The following is a 23,973-nucleotide window of genomic DNA, read 5'->3' on the forward strand; positions in this document are numbered from 1 at the left end:
AAATCTGGTGACCAGTTAGATCCTGAGCACATGAGCCAGACCCACCAGCCAGGCATTTAAGAAAGAGGATTCTTTATACCACCCTAGGGCACTGGTCTGCCCTGTCCAGTCTCCCTTCTCCAGCTGTGGGCAATCCCTGAAGCTTCAGAGAAAAGTGAAACACATCCTGCCCAGAATACATCTGGCAAATTGGGCATGGGAGGTGCAGAAGAGGGAGATGGAATTCCTTCCTGACCCTGCAGGTGGTTGGCTGAAGTCCTGAAGCATGAAATTTGATTATAGCCATTGTCTTAATGCAGAGCTGTTAGTGTTATGAGTATGCTGAGGCTAATACAGGCCATACTGCCACACATCCTCTTTGGTTACGGATGGTACAGCCACACCATCATCTGGGATGGATACATCCACCTACTTCATTCCAAACACAGATCAGAAACACCTACTGAACATTTCTGTCTTTTTAACCTCGTTTACCATCTGTGTCTAGCAATGGACCTATTCCTGTCCGCTGGTTCCTTTTGTTCCTAATATGTTTAAGGAATGCCTCATTATTATCTTTAACTCTTGGCCATTGATAGTTCACTGATTTTTTTAGCTTCACTTATCAGTCACCTACATTTTTGAATTTACCATTTGTTTCCCCATTTTTCTATCCTTTATATACATATAGTTTATTTCCATTTCTACAGCTCCTTTAAACCAGGATGGCTTCTTGCCCAGCATAACTTTTTTTTCATGTGTGTGGATTTTTGGGGTATCTTTTAGGATATCTCGAACAATGCCCCGTTTTCATCAACGTTTCCCACTTTGAATTTATATTCTTAATTATGCCAGCAATGGATTTAAAGTTGCAAATGTACAGATGATTTGTAAGTGCCACTTTCCGTTTGCACAAGGTAAATGGAACCAGATCATCATCATTGGTACCTAGGCAACTGCTAATGTTTAGGTCAGCAATTAACTCTTCTTTGTCGGGATGAGATCCAGTATTGAGTTACTCTGTGCTGGGTGCAGGACCTTCTGTGTTAAGAAATCATTATCTATTATATTTAGAAATTCCAAGGAAGTTTTCTTACTGACCATAGTAGGTGTCCAGCGAATGTCCTCCAGGTTGAAGTGCCCATGATAAAATAGTCATCTCCTGAACCCAGAACACAGTATAGTGTCTCAACCATATGACCACCCTATCTGAACCTGTGTATTCCTTATTGATTGTCTCATCTCACATGGATTTATCCAGCAGGGGGTGTTGTGCATCACATCCTTGAGGGGGACTGTGTGCACATTCCCAGCATGACTAAGTTGTAGAGATCTTCCTGAAGCTTTATGCTGTAGATTTGCCCTTAGTTTTAGAATTAATAATTGCGGGAGACAATACACCCAGGGCTCACGCAGGACCTGAGTGGTTTCTGGGCCTCTGTACAGGGGAAAACTTCACCCATAAAGCTCTGCACATTCCTGGATCCTCCTTCAGATGGTAAGAGAAAAAGAACTCAAAAAGGGCTATGTCTCATTTATCTCTGTAATGCAAGCTCTGGGGCCTGTCCAAACCTGGTACAGAAGCCTGACCGGCTAGTAGCAGCCCCGCTGCCTGCCGTGTTCAAGGAGTACACAGCACAGTGTCCAGTAAAGGACTCCACCTCCATTTACTTTTATAAGAGAATTTTTTATTATTATTTTTTACAAAATCAAGACGAGTTTGAAATTGGCGAAGAGTTTCTGAGCAGCAATGTTGACCAGGACAATTCCACCAACGAACACAGGGCTTATGTTGCTGGACACCCTGACACTCCTTCCTGCAACTAAGGAAAGAAAATACATGAGTTAGTGCATTGAATAACCTTTCAGAGGCCAGGAGAATGTTAAGCACCTAAATCTACACTGAGTGGTGACCCAGTGGATGCAAAGGATGCTCAGCACCTCTAAAAACCAGGCCGCTTATTTACCTAGGCGCTGAAGAAATCATAGAAATGTCAGGCTGGAAGGAACCTCTCAAGGTCATCAAGCCCAGCCCCCTGTGCTGAGGCAGGGCCAAGTAAATCTAAACCAGCCCCTGACAGGTGTTTGTCCCACCTGTTCTTAGAAACCTCCACTGACAACCTCCCTTGGAAGCCTATTGCAGAGTTTAACTACCTTCAGAGTTAGAAAGTTTTTCCTCATATGTAACCTGAATCTCCCTTGCTGCAGATTAAGCCCATCGCTTCTCGTCCTGCCTGCAGTGGACATGGAGAACGATGGATCACCGTCCTTTTTAGAACAGCCCTTAACATATCTGAAGACTGTTCTCAGGTTCCCTCAGTCTTCTTTCTGAAGACTAAACACACCCAGTTTTTTAACTTTTCCTCCCAGCTCTAAACCTTCGATCATTTTTGTTGCTCCCCTCTGGACTCTCCCCAATTTGTTCATATCTTCCCCAAAGTGTGACGCCAAGAATTGGACACAGTTCTCCAGCTTGGGCCTCACCATTGCCAATTGAGCAGGACAATTACCTCCCTTGTCTTACATACGGCACTCCTGTTAATAGACGCCGGAAGGATATTAGCTTTTTTTTGCAGCTGCAACACATTGCTGACTCAGATTTAATTTGTGATCCACTGTCAGATGTTTCAGACAATGCATCTCCCAGAGATCAGAGTGGAAAGGAGAATCCTTACCCATGTTGTCAACACATTCTGGAGACTTCTCTCCTAAAACACAAACAGAGACTTCCATTAAACAGCTGTCTCCTCCAGGGGGAAATTTTCCAAGACTGGCATGGACAAATGTCAGCTTTGCATCTTTGTTGGAATTGGTTCAAACTCACCCAACAGCAAGCTAGACCCAGCTGAGATGTTTGCATTTAGGGCTAGATTTTTAAAGGTATTGAGATGCCTAAAAATGCAGCTAAGCATCTTGTGGGATTTTCAAAGGCGGCAGTCACATTTGAAAATCCCACGGGGTGCTTAGCTGTATTTTTAGGCACCCAAATACCTTTAAAATGTGGTACTTATGCTTGAGGTTGGCCTATAATAGGCGCTAGATCTCGAGGGGATTCCATGTCCCCAGTTCAGAGAAGGTATCAGAACAGCCTTGCTGAGCAACTCCCATGAAATCTATACAAGCAGGAGTTTCTCCTCACACCACAGACAGGTGGCAAGAACCTGCCGGCACTCCAGAGTAGATCCAGAAAAAGGGGAGGGAGGGATTACCTGTCTGTCTCGTAAAATAGTTTTTATACCCAATATTGCCCTTCCAGCCCTGATCACAGGGACAGGAGAGGGTCACAACAATCAAGAAAGCCAAGGGTCTGTCTTTCCGGCTGGTACCACGCCTCAGCTGGGACAGTGTAACAGTGAGGCAAACAAGGAGCAGTGGTCTCAATTTGCAGTGGGGGAGATCTAGGTTGGATATTAGGGAAAAAAATTTCACTAGGAGGGTGGTGAAGCACTGGAATGGGTTACCTAGGGAGGTGGTGGAATCTCCTTCCTTAGAGGTTTTTAAGGCCCGGTTTGACAAAGCCCTGGCTGGGATGATTTAGTTGGGGATTGGTCCTGCTTTGAGCAGAGGGCTGGACTAGATACCTCCTGAGGTCTCTTCCAACCCTAATTTTCTATGATTCAAACTCTTGCTGTATTGTTCTAATGCAATGCTCAGGGCTGCCAGTAGATGTCGCCAGAACCTGCATCTTAAAGAGAGGGACGTGTATCAGGGAACTGAAGTGGTTTATGTGCCTGTGGGCCCCATTCTGCTCTCATTTACACCTGTGTGAATCAGGAGTGACTCCGCAGTGGAATCTCTATCCCGTCAGACATCAGCTGCTTGTCTTCGCTTTCAAGGCCTGTCATGGTCTATCCCCCTCCCCGACCCATCATCTCTCATTTGCTATGGAGGTGTCAGCTCCCGTCTCTGGTCAGCCCATGAATTCAGCCTCCGTCATTTTTAAACCAGCCCCTTCCTGCTTCCTCCCCTGCTCCCTTCACGACAGGGCAGAGCTTCTCCTCAACACGCACAAAACGACCCCATCATCCTCCTTCAAATCCCTCCTTAAAACTCTCCCTTGCCATGACGGCCGTAAGCTCCTAGGGGCAGGGACTGTGTTTGTCCAGCACCTAACACCAGGGTCCCGGGACTGTGCCTGGGGCTAACAGGTAGGCAATACAAACAACAACTAACGAGCACTCAGAACCAGGCCCGGCACGTCTGAACAAAGGCCAGAGGGAGGACGCTCTCTCAGACTCCTTGACCAGATTCTCCAGCACGGTGCGGCCGCTGTGCACTGCAGAAGGTAGCCCTAAAGCCAGTGTATCCAGCCCTGAGAGGGGCAAAGTAGGGGGGAGTCCTCTGGTAGCATACAAGCTCTTTCTTTGCTCTGTCACTCCCCCTCCCCGCTGCTGGCATAGCAAGGAAAAGGGGGTGCAGCCAGGACAGATCTGCATCTTGCTGCTCCTCTGCTGTGTTTTCAGTTCCTTGGGGTAAATGACAGCAACCCCCAGGCTGCTCCAACAGGGGAAGCTGGCCCTGTACAGAGACTGCAGCAAGATCAGAGAGTACACAGGTGGGGTTTGCATACCCCCATCCCGACTTGTCTAGAGTCTGTGCTTTGACCATAGCTGGGGTTTGGTCCCTTATTCCTAGTGCCTTGGCCTCAGATTTGATCATGCATGAGTAGGGAGAGCTGTGAAGCAGAGGGCAATCCCCCAAACTAGCACTAAGATGAACGCAAGGAACCTGAGAATGCCCCAGGTCTGCTCCAGTGAGGAGACTGTATCTAACCGGGAGAAGCAAAAAAAGAGTATGACCTCATGAGGCTAATTCTGATCTCACCACTACCAGTCTCGGGAACTGATTTCACTCCAGCTGCAGCCGTGTAAACAAAGTCAGAATGAGGCCCCAAAAATCAACTTTTAACTCTCAAGTTTGTTTGGTAGGAAGAGAGCGTAGACTGCAGAAATGCCCTGTCATGCCCTGCATCAAAAGGATCCGTAAGAGAGAATGAACTCGCCATGCAAAGACTGGAGCGGTTAGAGATCGGCATTACAATCCAGCCCCCAGTTTTAAGACAATCTCACGGCAAATTTAAAAACTACATTTCATTGCATGCCAATCAAGGAAAAGAAAAGAAATTCAGTCACTGACATGCAGGAGCTAGAGAGGCACAGAAGACTAAAACCAAAGAAGCAAAATTATCAATAATTTAAGGCCGGGAGGATTATGCTGCTGCTAGACTGCACCGTTGAGTCTCCAAGCTGCCCATGCCTGGGGCTTTTGGGAACATTGAGATCCTTGTGTTTCGAGGACATCGTAGACCCAAACTGGGGGCAGCTGTTCAATAGGTATTTGGAGAGGTTTCAGGCAGTGCCCCTGGCATGAGCCGTAGATTCCCAGGCCAGAAGGGATTGTTGTGATCACCACGTAGCACAGGCCAGAGGATGCATCCCAGTCACTCCTGCATCGAGGCTGATAACTTGGGTTTGTCTGCAGAATGGGCAAATGATGAAGGGGAGGGAAGGAGAGATTCTCGGTGGCTGGGCTGGGCTCCTGTCTGAAGGACTGTGTAATGCTGCCGGCGTGATGCTAAGGGGCACGGCGCCTACGGCTTGTATTAGGGACCCTTAAAAACGATTTAAAAGGAAGTAAAAAATTAACCCTCCAAGCTTCCGTAGGCTTCTCAGCTTCCTTACTGGGGGCCCACCTGGGGTGAAGCCCTCTGGGCCGAGGGGCCAGCAAAAGGCCAAGAACATGACTTAAGTCCCACATAAGCCCTATGGCTTTACGGATGAGCACTGAATAGCAATAATGGGCTTATGTGGGGCTGAAGCGGTGCAGAGGGCTTGATGCCGGCCCAACGCACAGGATCAAGTTTCACCCTTAGGAAATAAATTTGATTAACCTAAGATGTGGGTCACATCTGAGCCACCCATTTAACGGCTTCCTCTGCGATTGGATTATCCCCGTTCCGAGGTGGCCGAGCCTGGCTTGCTCCTGTTCCAACGTGGGCCAGCACTCACCCCCGAGGTAGGCGCAGTTGTAATGGCTGCAGGTCCGGTTCATGCTGTGCAGGAGGAAGACGCTGCGGTTCCCTTCCCGGGAGAAGCTGGAGACGTTGAACACTTCACTCCCGGGGATCAGCACTTCTCGCTCTGAAGGGAAGGTGGAGAACGCCTCGATGTGGGCACCAAAGCAGGAGCGCAGGGTGAAGAACGTGGCATTGCCGTAACTCCGAGCTAAAGCCACATCCAGCGAGGAAGAGGTGAACTGTCCGAACCGGAACACACCTGCCCCGCTGGGCTCGAAGCGGATGGATCGGACTCCCCGGAACAACTGGAGTCTGGACAGGTGGCTGCAGTCAGCCCCTAAGAGCTGCAGGGCTCTCGTCAGATAGTAATGAAGAGCTTTGAAGTGGAAATTGCTCATGTAGTTATCCCGGGAGACCCCAGCCTCTCTCACTGCCTTGTTCAACTCCCAGTACAGTGGCTTAGAGGAATCAGTGTAGACCAGGATGGCTATGCCATGTTCATCTGTAAAGCCCTTGGGCACAGAAAGCCTCTTCTTCTTAATCGCCCAAACAGCCGATAGGTTTCCCCACATAGAGCCCAGCAGCGGGTGTCTGGCTTTTTCCTCCTCTAGCAGGCGAGGAGCAATATCCGTTTCCATTTCTTCAGTGCAGCCGGTGTATTGGTCATCAAAAGAGTCGGGTGCCATTCCCAACTGCACAGAGCGCTGGCATCTCACCTGGAGGGAGAAGAAACAGGGCGCTAAGGGAGTGGTTGGGGGTAGCCAGGTCTGACTGGCAGCTCACCCCTCAGCCATCCAGCCCTGCAATGGCAGAGTAGTTCTCATGCTGAGCATGCAGCCAACAATGCTCCCACCCCAAAGCTCCTGGGCATGATTTTACCCAATGGAGGGAGCTGTTCTTCAGTGACACTGGGCTCAAACTGGCTAACCGAATAGCGCTGGACCGTGTCTCACTGGCTAGAGAACTGGACTAGAACTCAGGAGAGCTGGGTGTTCATCCCCCCTTTAGAAAGTCACGTCCCCGCTCTCTGCCTCAGTTTCCCTGTGTGAAACAAGGGAAATTCTTTTTCTCTTGCTTTGGAGTCTGTAGCAAAGCATTCTAGTACTTAGGGTGCCTTCCCATCCGAGGGGAATGTTCTACTGACTGGCAGCCACATCATGGAGGCTGATTAAAAGCAAAATTTCATCTCCATCCGGACTTCACCACAGCTCACAGGATATCCCCCACCTGTAGACAGCGGCACTAATACTTACGCAGCGAACAAACAGCCCCAGTCGCGGGGTGGCTCTCTACAGACGGGCCCTCCTCCCTCCTCCCACTGGCTGTGACCCTCTGAGACGCCATGTACCTGAGCCGCCGGGACAGAGACAGGCTACGGGAATGAGGGGACGGCGGAGAGAACTCAGCGGGAGGAATTGAGTTACCTGAGACGTTTCCAGCAAGGCAAGAGCCCAAAGAGAAGCCAAGCAGAGAACCACAGACCTCAACGTCTTCATTTCCCAGCTCACCTGCAAGGCTGAAGGCAAATCCAACAACGGGCAGATCAGTGGAAATCAGGCAGATTTCGACATCACGCATGGGGGGGGGGACATAGCCTCCCCAGTCAATAGGTGCACCATGCTGATCTGCCAGGGGGGCACCACCCTCCACCCTGGCACCAGCACCCTAATGCTGGCCTGGTGTGGAGGACAGGCCTGTGGGGGCGCAAGGATGTTTGAGGAGCCAGCCCACCCCAAGCTCACCCTGCAGTGGTGGCTCTGTCCCGCAGGGCTAGGCCTAGCTCCTCACCCAGGCCATAGCGACACGGAGGGTTGGTGCAGCACCCCCGGCCCCCATCATGATGGAGCAGGGAGCCGGGCTCAGCCCTGCAGGACAGAAGCTGCCAATGTGGCAGTCTTGTTCTCCACACCCTTCCCCCCAACCCTAGGCCTCCTCCTCTCCCACACCAGGCTGGGAGAAGTGTAGGTTTGCCTGGCTTTGCCCCCTTGGTTCCACAATTTCTGTGGGTGCAACTGACCCCCCGAACCTACGCTGCCATCACCCATAACCGCCAACTGTCTCACATCAATCTTGACACAGCTCTCGCAGTGAGAACATCCCGTGCTCACAGCAAGGATTCAGAGAACAGAATTCCTGAAGCAGAGGAAGCCCGGCCCTGATGACAAGTTGTTGACTATCCGGTATATTTTTAGTAACCCTAATTTCTTTTCACAGGAGCCAGCTGGACAAGGCAGGGCTCGGTCACAGTCCAGAGGACTGGCTAAAAATAAAGGAACGAAGCTGCTGTTTGCATGGAGACACTGTCTGGGGCTCACAGGGCAGACACATCAGGAGAGAGCCGGCAGCCGCTAGGCCTAGAATCATGCAGCAAGACACAGAGTTCAGTGGGGTTTCCTGGAATGCACATTAATCATGCAGAAGGTGAAGTGTTCCACGCCGGGGACGTGGCGCATGGTTTCGATTTCAGACAGCGTCCCAGCAACCCACCGCCAGACACATGCAAACCGTGAGCACGGACAGGGACAGATGGCATTTGTACCAGGGCCAAAAATCACAGGGAAGGAAGCAGCTTCCAAGAATTTTGTAGGAGTCAGCCTCAGGCCACTGTTCACAACAAACGCAAGCATGGGGAGAGGGGGCTCTACCTGATTTCCCCAGACTGATGACTGTTCCCAGCAGGCAGAATCTCAAGCCACACGTCTTACGTTGAAGGGTCCAGCTGACTCCCTGATCCCACTGGGGCTTCTCCAAAGAAAAAGGTCTACAGGAAAAACATTTTTCCAAGCCCTTTCCCTCCCTGCAGGAAACAGCTGAAGCTAAGTTACAACACGACACTAAGCCCAGTTTATCTTCGTTATTTCCATATATCTGATCGGAGATCCCAGAAAGCGCAACCAGTGCCGTGTAGGCTACATACAGCTCTCAGGTGCCCAAACTCGGCATGTGCAGCCGCTCATCTAGCAAGGGACCAGCTGACCCGCATTCAGTTCCCGTAAGTAGAATCAAGCTGGAAATGCCTTCGCCCTGCACAGATCTGTTTACAAAGCGGAGTGATTTGGGTTCTAAGCCAGGACCTTTAGCTGGAGTTTTAGTTTTGTTTATCTCAGTCAGCAAACTGCCCAGCACATGGGCCAAGAAGTGTCTCTGGTTCACAGTTTATCTTCATTCCAGAAATAACTAGGGGCAACAAGAAGAAACAGTCTGTAAGTGTAACCCTTCTGCCAGGGGGCATGGGCAGGGACAGGGGCTGGGTCCAATATCTAGGGATTCCTCTTAACAATACAAAACAGAACTGGCTGAAGGCCCACCCAGTAACCAGAGAAAACTAACTACCACCCCTGCAGGCCTCTGAAGAGGTAATACTGCCCCTTTAGTTACAGACAGACTCACAAGCACCGAGTCTGTGCGGAACAAGAGAAAACTGTTATTAAAAGGGAGAAGGAACTCAGCATTAACTTGGGACACCACTGCAACAAAGAGTCAAAAGCATGTAAACCATGAGCACACTCCCACCCCCAGAGTACATTGGGCAGTGTCCTTTGCCTCAGTTTCCCACCTTGTGGTGTGAAAATCCAATGGACAAATGTCTCTTGAAGACACCGCTCCCCTTTCCCTCTACTGCCCCCCACTCACAGCTGGCAATTCAGAGTCAGTGAAGTCCCAGAATTCAGGGGGAGGGGTTCACCTTCTACCTCGAAACGGGGAGTAACAAGCCTCTGCCGCCACTCAGCGCTGCCACGGTTACCTCTGCCATCGCGATGCTGCGTTCTGAGAGTCTCCTACTTGGTTATTTCAGCTCTTAATGATTTCAGCAGGCAGGGAGGAACCTCACAGCCGCTGCAGCCTCTCAAGTTTAGTCAGTACCATCATAAAACACTGGGGAAGAGAAAGAGGCTCAAACGCTACCTAGGAGTTTCTGGAACAGCACCCACAAAATAGGAACTTATCCCCCATCCCCTCTGACTTTCAGTTGGCAATGGACACACAATACCCTCTGCTTACTGGGTGACATTCAATTTAGGGTGACCTCTCATTCAGGGCAGATTACGCATGGCTCTTCTGCCCTTTACTCATGCAATAGGGATAACACTATTTTGTGGCCCCGGCACTCAGTCCTCAAGTGAATTGTAACCCAAAGGGATGGCTTTATCTATAGTATCAGGATTTCATGCTATGGCTAGATTACATTCGTGGGGGGGGGAAGATCCTGTAATAGAATCAAAGTGTCTCCACTTTTTAATGATAGATCATAGAATTTCTATGGGCAGGGCCTGGGGAAATCCACATTGTCCTCCCCTCAGCCCTCGAGAAGATATCTGAAAATGTAATACAGTCTGGGACTATATTGAGCATTTTGCAGAGCCTTTGGGTATGTCTGTACTGTAATAAAATACCAGCGGCTGGCCTGTGGCAGCTGACTCGGGTTTATGGGGCTATAAAATTGCAGTGTAGATGTTTGGGCCTGGACTGGAGCTTGACCTCTGGGACCCACCCCCTTTACAGGGAGCCTAAACAGCTACGCTGCAACTCCATAGCCCCGCTGGCCCAGCCCTGTGGCAGTGTAAACAAACCCTTCAGCCCGACTAGCAATCACAGGAGATGCTACAGCCTACTGAGTCTATGGGATGCAGCTCCCTTGGTGGTGACGCAGCAAGATAGCAGAGGAGGAATGTGCAAAAAATCAGTATCTGGTTCGCAAAAGGTTACAAATGTGGGGTTTGACAGTGAAAAGGTGGTTTTCTCTCCTTGAGAGTCAAGTTATTTCTTTGGGCTTCCATTCAAAAGCGGACACTGCCCTAAACAAAGAAAACATCAGTCACTGAGAATGTGGCTCTGTCAAAGCTGCGATATTTTTTGGCAGTATCAAACTATCCTGGAAGAACCGTTTCAAGGGAAGAAGCATCACCCGGTGCATTGTTGTAAAAAGAAATATGAAATGTGTTTAGATTCATTTTCCACCATCCTATTCAGTACACATATCACACCCCTGTGTTTCGTACCCATTCACTCTGTGTGCATATCCACCCCATCAACCCCAGGCACAGCTCAGCAGCCGCCCACACGAGGCGAAGTCCCACTTTCTCCAGTAAATACCCCAGGCCTGTTGCTCCCCACTCCTGGCCTGATCGTGCTTTCCCTGAGCAAGACACTGCCACAGCCTAGTCCCCATGTCACTGGCTCTCTGCCAGGATCCAGTCTCCAAATTCCAATGTCTGGCTCCCTTTCCCAGGCCAGAAAATCAACCCCCAAAGACCCAACTCCCCAGTAGGCCCTCCAACTGAGGAGTCAGCTTGGCAGGTGAACAGGAGAGGCAAATAGGGGAGTTTTTCAGGGCGTAGCTGTGGATCCAGTGCATGAAGGTAAAGGGACTTGGTGAGTTGTGTGTTGGTCTGTTTGCTGTTTGTCTCCATGTGGGTCGTGTGGCTGGGGTTTTGGGCCCCTGACCAGGCCAGGTGACAGAGGTCTGTTTGTGTCTCTGAGAGGGTCATGTGGCTGTGACCCTTGTGCCTAGGATCAGCCCTGGTGTTTGACATCTGAGTCATTAATCACCCCAGTAGCAGGGTGGCCAGGTGCCCAGTTTTCAACTGGAAAGTCTGGTCGAAAAGGGGACCTGACAGTGTCTGGTCAGATCTACTGACCGAACACATGAAGTTTGGTTACTGCTGGCAGAGGAGGCGGGGAGGTGACGGTCATCACCTGAGCCAGCCTCTACTCAGCCGGGGCCACCTCCAATCTGCGTCTGGTGGCTGCAGCTTCCAGCCCTGGCTCTGCAGGCGAGTCCCTCCCAACCCAAGCAGGGGAAAGAGGAGAATAGTAGTGAGCAACAGTGGGAGAAGGGAAGAGGAGCAAATAGGCATGGGGTCTTGGGGGGAAGAGGCAGAGCTGGGGAGGGGCCTGGGGGGAAGAGGTGGGGCAGGGGAGGTTCCGGCACTCTTGTTGGAGTGTCCAGTTTTTAAATATTACAAAGTTGGCATCCCTACCTGTTAGCCATGGGGCAGAACTAAGCAGCGAGGTCCAGTGTATAAGGTAGTTAGTTACCAAGCGAACACTTGACCAGGCACTTGGGTGAGGCACTGAAATATTGAGCTATGTCACTATTTTAACCCCATTCCCTAGGAGATGGTCAAGAGACTGGTCAGCTGGTTTTGTACAGTTTAACAGCAATTATGAGTAAACACAGCAGCACTATGGATCAGATTTCTACCACCCAACGTCTTTCAGGTAAATATAATCACCATGAAGTGAAAGCAGGATTCCCACACAACTACTCTGCACCCCCTCCAGCTGAAAACTGAATTCAGGGTCAAACCTGCCTCTGTTTTGGCTGGGCTGCAGTCCGTGAGATAGCAATTCCTGCCTGGGAAATCCCAGTTACTGAAATGGGAACAATGGATCAAAGTGAAACAATCTGGAGGATGTTTGGTTTTGATGTATTCTTTCCCCCAAATCTCCACTGATGTTCCTGATGGATTCTCCTATAGCCGCACAGGGGAAGTTGGAACCACGATGAAGCCTCTCCTGATCCTCTTAAAATTCTTCCGTCTTCAAACCTTGCTGGAAATCCCTGAGGTAAACACTTGAGCCTTGCCTGTGAAGCACTTTGTATTTTCTGCTCAAGGCTATGCATGCAGCCATATTGTCTTAGAATCCTAGAAATGTTGAGCTCAAAAGGATCTCAAGAGCTCATCTGGTCCAACTCTCTGGATTGTGAATGTAGATTCCACAAGCCCTTTTGGAACCCAGAGCTTAACTGCTCTTATAGTTAGAAAGTTTGTCCTAATATTTAACCTAAATCTCTCTTGCTGCAGATTAAGCCCATTACTACTTGTCCTACCTCCAGGGGACGTGGAAAACAATTGATCACCATCCTCTTTATAACAGCCATTCACATATTTTAAGATTATTTTGGGGTCCATCCTCAGTCTTCTTTTCTCAAGACTAAATATGCCCCAAGCCTCTGAGTATTTGTGTTGCTCTTCTCTGGACTCTCTCCAATTTGTCCACATCTTTCTTAAAGTGCCCGGAACTGGACACAGTTCTCCAGGTGAGGCCTCACCAGTGTCAAGTAGAGTGGGACAATTATCTCCCATGTGTTACATAGGACACTTCTGTTAATACACCCCAGAATGATATCAGCCCTTTTTACAACATCACTTTGTTTGCTCATATGTTAGAGATTCATAGATTCTAAGGCCAAAGGGACCGTTCTGACCTCTGTATAGTGCAGGCCAGAGAACTTCCCCAAAATAATTCCTAGGTTATATCATTTAGAAAAACTTGTGCTGAAGTAACTTCAATGCTGAGTCTAAAGATTTTAGTTTCCTTACTCTTGGTTTCAGGGCTTTTTTGACTAGCTTTCTCATTTACTGACATGCCCTTTTCACAGTTAGCGTTGCCATGTGCATTTTTGGTACCAATCCATCCTTGAACTTAATTCTATTCTGCTGACTATAACTTAGCCCTGGTCTACACTAGGAGTTGAGGTTGAATTTAGCAGCGTTAAATCGATTTAACCCTGCACCCATCCACACAACGAAGCCCTTTTTTCAACTTAAAGGGCTCTTAAAATCAATTTCTTTACTCCACCCCTGGCAAGGGGATTAGCGCTGAAATCGGCCTTGCCGGGTCAAATTTGGGGTACTGTGGATGCAATTAGACGGTATTGGCCTCCGGGAGCTATCCCAGAGTACTCCATTGTGACTGCTCTGTATAGCGCTCTCAACTCAGATGCACTGGCCAGGTAGACAGGAAAAGGCCGGCGAACTTTTGAATTTCATTTCCTGTTTGGCCAGTGTGGCGAGCTGCAGGTGAGTGCAGAGCTCATCAGCAGAGGTGATCATGATGGAGTCCCAGAATCGCAAAAGAGCTCCAGCATGGACCGAACGGGAGGTACGGGATCTGATCGTTGTATGGGGAGAGGAATCCATGCTATCAGAACTCCGTTCCAGTTTTCAAAATGCCAAAACATTTGTCAAAATCTCCCAGGGCATGAAGGACAGAGGCCATAACAGGGTTCAGGTGCCGTGTGGAAACTTAAGGAACTGAGGCAAGCCTACCAGAAAACCAGAGAGGCGAACGGCCGCTCCGGGTCAGAGCCCCAAACATGCCACTTCTATGATGAGCTGCATGCCATTTTAGGGGGTTCAGCCACCACTACCCCAGCCATGTTGTTTGACTCCTTCAATGGAGAGGGAGGCAACACGGAAGCAGGTTTTGGGGATGAGGAAGATGATGATGATGAGGTTGTAGATAGCTCACAGCAAGCAAGCGGAGAAACCGGTTTTCCCGACAGCCAGGAACTGTTTCTCACCCTGGACCTAGAGCCAGTACCCCCCGAACCCACCCAAGGCTGCCTCCCGGACCTGCCAGGCAGAGAAGGGACCTCTGGTGAGTGTACCTTTTTAAATAGTATACATAGTTTAAAAGCAAGCATGTTTAATGATTAATTTGCCCTGGCATTCGCGGCCAGTACAGCTACTGGAAAAGTCTGTTAATGTGTCTGGGGATGGAGTGGAAATCCTCCAGGGACATCTCCATAAAGCTCTTCTGGATGTACTCCCAAAGCCTTTGCAAAAGGTTTCTGGGGAGGGCAGCCTTATTCCATCCACCATGGTAGGACACTTTACTACGCCAGGTCAGTACCACGTAGTCGGGAATCATTGCAGAACAAAGCATTGCAGTGTATGTTTGCTGGTGTTCAAACAACATCCGTTCTTTATCTCTCTGTGTTATCCTCAGGAGAGTGAGATCATTCATGGTCACCTGGTTGAAATAGGGTGCTTTTCTTAAGAGGACATTCAGAAGTGCCCGTTCCTGCTGGGCTGTTTGCCTGTGGCTGAACAGAAATGTTCCCCACTGTTAGCCATGGGGAGTGGGGAGGGGTTAGCCACGTGGTGGAGGGAGGCAAAATGCGACCTTGGAATGAAAGCACATGTGCTGTGTATGTAATGTTAACAGCAAGGTTTACCGTGAAAGAGTGTACCCATTGTTCTACAAAATGTGTCCTTTTAAATAACACCGTCCATTTTTTTTTCTCCACCAGCTGCATGTGTTTCAAGGATCACAGGATCTTCTCCTTCCCAGAGGCTAGCGAAGATTAGAAGGTGGAAAAAAACGCACTTGCAATGAAATGTTCTCTGAGCTCATGCTGTCCTCCCACACTGACAGAGCACAGACAAATGCATGGAGGCAGACAATGTCAGAGTGCAGGAAAGCACAAAATGACAGGGAGGAAAGGTGGCGGGCTGAAGAGAGTAAGTGGCGGGCTGAAGAGAGGGCTGAAGCTGATAGGTGGCGGCAGCGTGATGAGAGGAGGCAGGATTCAATGCTGAGGCTGCTGGAGGATCAAACTAATATGCTCCAACGTATGGTTGAGCTGCAGGAAAGGCAGCAGGAGCACAGACCACCCCTCCAGCCCCTGTGTAACCAACTGCCCTCCTCCCCAAGTTCCATAGCCTCCTCACCCAGACGCCCAAGAACGCGGTGGGGGGGCCTCCAGCCACCCAGCCACTCCACACCCGAGGATTGCCCAAGCAACAGAAGGCTGGTATTCAATAAGTTTTAAAGTTTTAAACTTTTAAAGTGCTGTGTGGCCTTGTCCTTCCCTCCTCCACCACCCCTCCCGGGCCACCTTGGCTGTTATCCCCCTATTTGTGTGATGAATTAATAAACAATGCATGAATGTGAAGCAACAATGACTTTATTGCCTCTGCAAGCAGTGATCGAAGGGAGGAGGGGAGGGTGATTAGCTTACAGGGAAGTAGAGTGAACCAAAGGGGGGGGGTTCATCAAGGAGAAACAAACAGAACTTTCACACCGTAGCCTGTCCAGTCATGAAACTGGTTTTCAAAGCTTCTCTGAAGCTCATCGCACCCTCCTGTGCTCTTCTAACCACCCTGGTGTCTGGCTGCGTGTAACCAGCGGCCAGGCAATTTGCCTTCCACCCTGCCATGAACCTCTCCCCCTTACTCTCACAGATACTGTGGAGCGCACAGCAAGCAGTAATAACAGTGGGAATATTGGTTTCGCTGAGATCTAACCCAGTCAGTAAACTGCACCAGCGCACTTTTAAACATCCAAATGCGCATTCTACCACCATTCTGCACTTGCTCAGCCTGTAGTTGAACAGCTCCTGACTACTGTCCAGGCTGCCTGTGTATGGCTTCATGAGCCATGGCATTAAGGGGTAGGCTGGGTCCCCAAGGATAACTATAGGCATTTCAACATCCCCAACGGTTATTTTCTGGTCTGGGAATAAAGTCCCTTCCTGCAGCTTTTGAAACAGACCAGAGTTCCTGAAGATGCAAGCATCATGTACCTTTCCCGGCCATCCCACGCTGATGTTGGTGAAACGTCCCTTGTGATCCACCAGTGCTTGCAGCACCACTGAAAAGTACCCCTTGCGGTTTATGTACTCACTGGCTTGGTGCTCCGGTGCCAAGATAGGGATATGGGTTCCGTCTATGGCTCCATCACAGTTAGGGAATCCCATTGCAGCAAAGCCATCCACTATGACCTGCACAATTCCTAGGGTCACTACCCTTGATATCAGCAGATATTTGATTGCTTTGGCTACTTGCATCACAGCAGCCCCCAAGTAGATTTTCCCACTCCAAATTGATTCCCAACTGACCGGTAGCTGTCTGGCATTGCAAGCTTCCACAGGGCTATTGCCACTCGCTTCTCAACTGTGAGGGCTGCTCTCATCTTGGTATTCTTGCACCTCAGGGCAGGGGAAAGCAAGTCACAAAGTTCCATGAAAGTGCCCTTACACATATGAAATTTTCACAGCCACTGGGAATCGTCCCAGACCTGCAACACTATGCGGTCCCACCAGTCTGTGCTTGTTTCCCGGGCCCAGAATCGGCGTTCCACAGCATGAACCTGCCCCTCTAGCACCCTGATGCCCACACTGCCAGAGCCCGGGCTTTGAGAGAAGTCTGTGTCCATGTCCTCATCACTCTCGTCACCGCAATGATGTCGCCTACTCGCCCGGTTTTGCTTTGCCAGGTCCTGGTGCTGCATATACTGCTGGATAATGCGCGTGGTGTTTAATGTGCTCCTAATTGCCAAAGTGATCTGAGCGGGCTCCATGCTTGCCGTGGTATGGCGTCTGCACAGAAAAAAAGGCGTGGAACAATTGTCTGCCATTGCTGTGACGGAGGGAGGGGCGACTGACGACATGGCTTACAGGGTTGGCTTACAGGGAATTAAAATCAACAAAGGGGGTGGCTTTACATCAAGGAGAAGCAAAAACAACTGTCACACAGAATGGCCCCCTCAAGGATTGAACTCAAAACCCTGGGTTTAACAGGCCAATGCTCAACCCAATGCGCTATCCCTGCCCCTGGTATTTCAGGCAGGACTGAATCTCCATTAAACTTTTCAAGGTGCCCCTGACAGACCTCACCGAAACAATTGTCAGCCATTGATTTCACAGAGGGGGGAGCAAATTAATACAAAACAAATCAGGTGTATTTCTTGTTTTGATCCACTCCATCTATCTTTTACATCTTTGGCTGGCAGCAGACGGTGCAGTAGGACTGCTAGCCAACCTCATCTCCTGGCTGCTCAGCAGAAGATGGTGCAATAGGACTGCTAACCATCCTCATCTCCTGGCTGCTCACTGTAAGATGGGACAATAGGACTGCCGGCAGGACTAAAGAGAATGACCTGGTCGAGTGACTCCTATTTTAGTCCCTGCACCCATGTCTGCCCAGGCACTCCTGACTGACCTTACCGAGGCAGCCAGGAGCACCTCGGACATGATGATGATGGTTATCAGGCCTATTGCACCGTCTCCTGCCACAAGGCAATGGGTTGCTGCTATGTAGCAATGCCGTACCGCGTCTGCCAGCACCCAGGAGACATACGGTGACAGTGAGCTGAGCAGGCTCCATGCTTGCCGTGGTATGGCGTCTGCACAGGTAACTCAGGAAAAAAAGGCATGAAACAATTGTCTGCCGTTGCTTTCACGGAGGGAGGGAGGGAAGGAGGGCCTGACAACATGTACCCATAACCACCCGCAACAATGTTTTTGCCCCATTACGCATTGGGATCTCAACCCAGAATTCCAATGGGTGGCGGAGACTGCAGGAACTGTGGGATAGCTACCCACAGTGCAACACTCCGGAAGTCGACGCTAGCCTCGGTATTGTGGAAGCACTCAGCCGAGTTAATGCACTTAATGCACTTAGAGCATTTTGTGTGGGGACACACACAATCGACTATATAAAAATGATTTCTAAAAAACCAACTTCTATAAATTCGACCTAATTTCGTAGTGTAGACATACCCTTAGTGTTCTGCTAAAGTTACACCTTGAACCAACTCATGTGCGTCACTTAGAACCGAGTCGAGAGCCGCTTCTCCTCTCGTGGGCTCTAGAACTAGCTGTTCCAACAAGCAATTGTTTATGATTGTACAAGAGTTGATTTACTGCTGGAGCACCCCCTTATGGCTGGGCATGATGTAGCAGCTTTTTCGTGTCTAGCACCGCCTATCACAGTCTCTCCAGTCCCATAGTGCTTTCAATTCTCATGACTAGGCCCTCCAGCCAGGTTACATTTTTAGTGCCACCCGTTCCTGGGTAACAAAAAGTCCAACTAATAAAAACTGAATGTCCTCACAAAACCTCTTTGGCCTTGATTCTGGGCCCCATGATCTTCACACATTTCCCTCAGGGTGCTCAGTCGGCCTTATTCCCTTCTCTGGGCCCCATGCCACTTCCCCAGTGCCTGGTAGGGGAATCCAGGGCCTCCTACTAAACTGGGTTCCAGGCCATAGACCCTATAACCAGCAGCCAAGGACTGTCCTGTCAGACTCCTTGCTGCTGCCTTCATGGACTTCTTCCTACCACAGCCTTTTTTCCAGTCCTTCTCCCCACAGCCTCTCTAGGTTCACCCAACTTTCAGGGCTGGGACTCACAGGGCTCCTCCCTGGAATCGCCCAACACTCCCCAACCAAAAGTACAAATTCAAACCAATTTCTGCCCTCCTTGGGCTTCCTTCTCGATTAACAGAGCTCGTTAAAACTGCTCTTTTTCTTATTTTTCCCCTTACTGGGAAAAAAGGAAGTGTGATTTTTCTCTTACTTTCTGTCACTTAGAGAAACGAAAGTGAAATAAATTGTTATTTTTAAAAGTGAAATTTGTTCACTTAAACTTCTTTTAAGCTCCCCACCCCAAATTTCCAGCAGAATAAGGGATGAAAAAGTAAAAAATAGAGAAATGAGCATTTTCCCACAATGCCAAACAAAACAAAAATGTGTGTGTAGGGGGGACAGATGGGAGAATTCTGATTCCCCCCCCGATACATTTTAAGGCCAGAAGGGACCGTTATGAACATCTACTCTGAAGTTCTGCATAGCATAGGGCAGAGAGTTTTTTAAAAATGACAAAGGAAAATAGTTCCCCCTTTCCAGAGCTGATCTCACAGATCACACAATGCCCTAGAAGCAATTCAAATTCTTTTTAGCTATGGCTCTGTCTTTGTACTGTAAAACCCATTGCGTCATGCAGCTGGCCAAAGGGCTTTCCTACCTTAAACAACACTGTTCCTTCCATTGGACTGGGGAATTTAGTCAGCCTTGAAAAATTCTTCAGGTCTTGGGCAAGGAAACTTTCTTTCTGATGGGGCTAGTGTGTTCTCATTAAGAAAAGGAGTACTTGTGGCACCTTAGAGACTAACCAATTTATTTGAGCATAAGCTTTCGTGAGCTACAGCTCACTTCATCGGATGCTTATGCTCAAATCAATTAGTCTCTAAGGTGCCACAAGTACTCCTTTTCTTTTTGCGAATACAGACTAACACGGCTGTTACTCTGAAACCTTAGTGAGAAGAATGACTTCTGGAGGCTTATCCTGTCTAATTGTCTATTTAGATCTCCAGTCTCTCTTTGAATGCTGAGTTCTGTCTCAATGATATCTACCTTCAATCCTGACCTGCTGGACTCTTACCCACATAGTTGTCAGGACTGACCAAACCATCGGAGCCTGCACTTTCCATTTATGGGTGTTAGTTTGAGCATGTCTCAATCATACACATTCCTCCCATGGCCTTTCTCGGCTGCCCCACGGCTCTGTCTCAACACTCGCATTGCTGTGGAACAGAGCATTTGCTCATGTTTCTTCTTTCTTGCTCCACACTCAGAACCATGCACTAAAACTGGACAGACCCCCGGTTTATGGGCTTTCCCTTTTTAATCTTCTGGGTATCTTCCTATCGCATTCCACCATTTGAACCAAGCGCTTATTTTCCTAGCTCTCATTTCATCCTCCATTTTCCCAGATTCTGGAACCCAGAGATTGGAAACTTTGCATTTTTAGTATTGTCTGCCCATCTAGTTTCAAGGATAATTCTTCAGTGTTCACATTGAGATTATGTACCATATGCAGTGTTAACTTCAACATCCTGGCCAAATTCCAAGCTAGTAATTAGCCTCAATAACAAACCTTAAGTCGCAAAAAGAAAAGGAGTACTTGTGGCACCTTAGAGACTAACCAATTTATTTGAGCATAAGCTTTCGTGAGCTACAGCTCACTTCATCAAATAAATTGGTTAGTCTCTAAGGTGCCACAGGTACTCCTTTTCTTTTTGCGAATACAGACTAACACAGCTGTTACTCTGAAACAAACCTTAAGTCATGTTGCAGTTTCATTTGTCTGCAACATTTTTTTCCATCTCCAGTCCTAAACTCGAATTTCTTCTTAAAGCTGCTCCAGTTCAGTGTTGGATGAAAACCGTCTCTCATCAGGCTTGTGATGTTTGCATTCATATTTATAAAATGCTTTGAGATCATGTTATGAAAGATGCTATGGAAGAGCGAGCATGGTCCTAAAACCTCAGCTTCTCCAGTGGATGACCTAATAACATGAAAACTGGCTGCTGGGTTTGTGATCATAAGGGTCCCTTGTCATAAGAACATAAGAATGGCCATAGTGGGTCAGACCAATGGTCCATCTAGCCCAGTGTCCTGTCTCCCAACAATGACCTGTGCCAGATACTTCAGCAGCAATGAACAGAACAGGGCAATTATCCAGTGATCCAACCCCTGTCCTCCAGTCCCAGCTTCAAGATGGAAAGTGCCAGGAATCATTACTAGGCCCTTCTGTCAAACTATGTAAGCTCTGGCTGTCGCACCCTCTTCTGTCATGGCCTGTCCTCTCTGTCATCCCACCTGCCTTGGCACAAAGGTCTTTGTGTCAGGTCTGATCTCTCCTTGGCGCAGTAGTGCCCCGTTCACATGCAGAGCGAGATAAAGGATTAATCAGAATTCCTTTGAATGGATGCCTGGCAAGAGGAGAAATACCCATTGGAGTGTGCTGCACTTGGGAGGACCTGGGACCCCTCTTCCATCCCAGCTACCCCCTCTGCTGCCATAGAACCTTCCCCTCACCAATTCTCACAATGCCCAGAGTGCAAGCACCCCTCCCAGCTGAGCCCTGCGAAGGGGTCACCAACCAATCCCCTGCTACTAACTAGACAGAGGAGGAACCTGACGCAGAGTAGTTCAGTGATTTCTCTAAGGACGGAGCACTCTGGCCACCCCACCGCCTAGGAGCCAGAGAGACATGTCGCTGCTTCCCAGGAGCCTTGCGGACTTCCTCCATCCCCAGGAAATGCTAGGGCCACCTGAGGTCAGCGCCTCCCAGAGCCCGCACCCCTCAACCTCTCCCGTACCCCAACCCCCAGCCTTGAGCCCCCTCCCACACTCCAAAGCCCTCAGCCCCAGTCCAGAGCCCCCTCCTGCACCCCAAACCCCTCAGCTCTGGCCCCACCCCAGAGTCTGCACACCCAGCTCACAGCCTGTACCCCCTCCCACACCCCAACCCCCTACCTCAATCTGGATCCCCCTCCCACACTCCAAACCCCTCATTTCCACCCCCCAGCCCGGAGCCCCTCGGGGTGGGGCACCCATGGAGAAAAATTAGCGGGTACTCAGCACCCACTGGCAGCCAAGCTCCCCCTTCTTCCCCCCCACCTCCCAGTGCCTCTCGTCCGCCAGTGGTCCTGCCAATCAACTCCTCCCCCTCCCTCCCCATGAACAGCTGTTTTGCAGCCTTCAGAAGGCTCCGGGACCGAGGGGGAGGAGTGGGGATGAGGCGCACTCTGAGGAAGAGGCAGAAAGAGGTGGGAAAGGGGTGGAGCGAAGGCAAGAAGAGATGGGGCAGGGCCATGGGAGAAGGGGTGGAGTGGGGGCAGGGCCTGCGTTGGAGGGGGGCGTCGAGCAACCCACAACTGGAGGGGAAGTTGGTGCCTATGCCCTCAGCCCCAGCCTGGAGCCCCCTCCTGCACCCCAACCCTCTCATCTGTGGACCCACCCTAGAACCAGCACCTCCAGCTGGAGCCCTCAACCCCTCCCACACTGCAATCCCCTGCCCCAGCCCGGTGAAAATGAGCAAGTGAGCAAGGGTGGGGGAGAGCAAGTGACTGGGCGGGGGGATGGAATGGGTGGGGAAGGAGTCTCAGAGAAGGGGAGGGGCCTCGGGCAGGGGTGGGGGCAGGGGCGGGGCAACGACATTCGGTTTTCTGCAATAGAAAGTTGGCAATCCTAGCTCACACTTCCAGGATGAGTGTGACTTGCTACCCAGCTGCGAAGGGGTAGGGCTGGCTAAGAGTCCCCACAGCCCAGCCCCAGCCTTCTCCCTGCCCAGGCCTCAGATATAAGAGACGAATTTCTGATCAGCAAAATGCTCCTGTAGAGCTTCTGGATTCTGCTTGGCCTCAGCAAGGGCCTAGATGGTGCCACTGGTTCCCAGTATCCCTGTGACCCCTCAGAACCCCCAGCCCTGAGTCACCCCGTGCTCCCCAGCCATTGCCCCTGGTGCTCTGCAACCTCCCGCTGCTGAGCAGGATGACAGGGTGGGGCCCTGCCTCCCCTCCCGTGTTTGCAGTGCTCAGAGCAGCAACTCACCCATATTGACTCCTGCTCCCAGACTGAGTCCCTCCGGCCGCGGTTGTGAATTGAGGCCTCCCCCCGCCATTTGTCCTGTACAGGGCCGTCCTTAGGATTTATGGGGCCCTACGCGGTATTATTCAGCTGGTGCCCCTATACCCGATGGCAGCCCGAGCTCACAGCCCAGAGGGAGAGGGACGAGGCAGCAAAGGATACCGAGATGCCCGGCCCACCTCACAGCATCAGAGAGTCACAGTTCCCCGCAGAGACCCCCAGACCCTCTCCTTCATGCAGAATGCGCGGCGCCTGTCTGACAGGAATCTGAGACTCAGGGAGGCGGCTGCGAATGAAGAGGCTGTTGCAGAGACACTTCACAGAATTTGTTGCATCATTTCTCTTTGCAAAGCTAAGTGCAAACAGATAGCAACACTGGTTTTGACAGAACTAGCTTGCAGAACGGAGACACCCCTATGCTAAGGGCGAAATGTTTGCTCTAGGGGAAGAAAACAAAGTCTAGAGTAACTGGAAACTGCTTAAAAGTTTTCATATCTCTACATCTCAGCCACAAGATACAGAACTTGTATGTCACAATGCACAAGAAGGGAATGGAGAATCCAAAGACTTCTGTAATTAAAGTAAAAAGAAAAGGAGGACTTGTGGCACCTTAGAGACTAACAAATTTATTTGAGCAGAAGCTTTCGTGAGCTACAGCTCACTTCATCGGATGCATTCAGTGGAAAATACAGTGGGGAGATTTATATACACAGAGAACATGAAACAATGGGTGTTACCATACACACTGTAACGAGAGTGATCAGGTAAGGTGAGCTATTACCAGCAGGAGAGCGGGGGGTGGGGGGACCTTTTGTAGTGATAATCAAGGTGGGCCATTTCCAGCAGTTGACAAGAACGTCTGAGGAACAGTGGGGGGTGAGGTGGGGGAATAAACATGGGGAAATAGTTTTACTTTGTGTAATGACCCATCCACTCCCAGTCTTTATTCAAGCCTAAGTTAATTGTATCCAGTTTGCAAATTAATTCCAATTCAGCAGTCTCTTGTTGGAGTCTGTTTTTGAAGTTTT

General features: G+C 49.8%; 1 protein-coding gene across 5 annotated transcripts; it reads right to left on the reverse strand.

Moving 5' to 3' along the window:
* Nucleotides 1–1,645: 1,645 nt before the first annotated feature.
* LOC102943741 (ecto-ADP-ribosyltransferase 5) lies at nt 1,646–23,378 on the reverse strand. 5 transcript variants are annotated; one of them, XM_037910097.2, is made up of 5 exons: nt 22,910–23,378; nt 7,420–7,511; nt 5,870–6,711; nt 2,655–2,687; nt 1,646–1,802 (listed from the first exon to the last, which is right to left on the reverse strand). In XM_037910097.2, the coding sequence occupies exons 1-4, from the start codon at nt 22,977–22,979 to the stop codon at nt 2,663–2,665; spliced, it is 1,029 nt and encodes a 342-aa protein (XP_037766025.1). In that variant the 5' UTR covers nt 22,980–23,378; the 3' UTR covers nt 1,646–1,802; nt 2,655–2,662. The 5 variants fall into 5 exon arrangements, with proteins under 5 accessions (XP_037766025.1, XP_037765948.1, XP_043382824.1 ...); XM_037910020.2 differs by having other exon boundaries at nt 5,988–6,711; nt 22,910–23,377; XM_043526889.1 differs by lacking the exon at nt 22,910–23,378 and adding an exon at nt 8,641–8,774 and having other exon boundaries at nt 5,988–6,711; nt 7,420–7,503.
* Nucleotides 23,379–23,973: the final 595 nt, after the last annotated feature.

Source organism: Chelonia mydas, chromosome 1 (assembly GCF_015237465.2).
Source record: "Chelonia mydas isolate rCheMyd1 chromosome 1, rCheMyd1.pri.v2, whole genome shotgun sequence".
Taxonomy (NCBI): Eukaryota; Metazoa; Chordata; order Testudines; family Cheloniidae; genus Chelonia; species Chelonia mydas.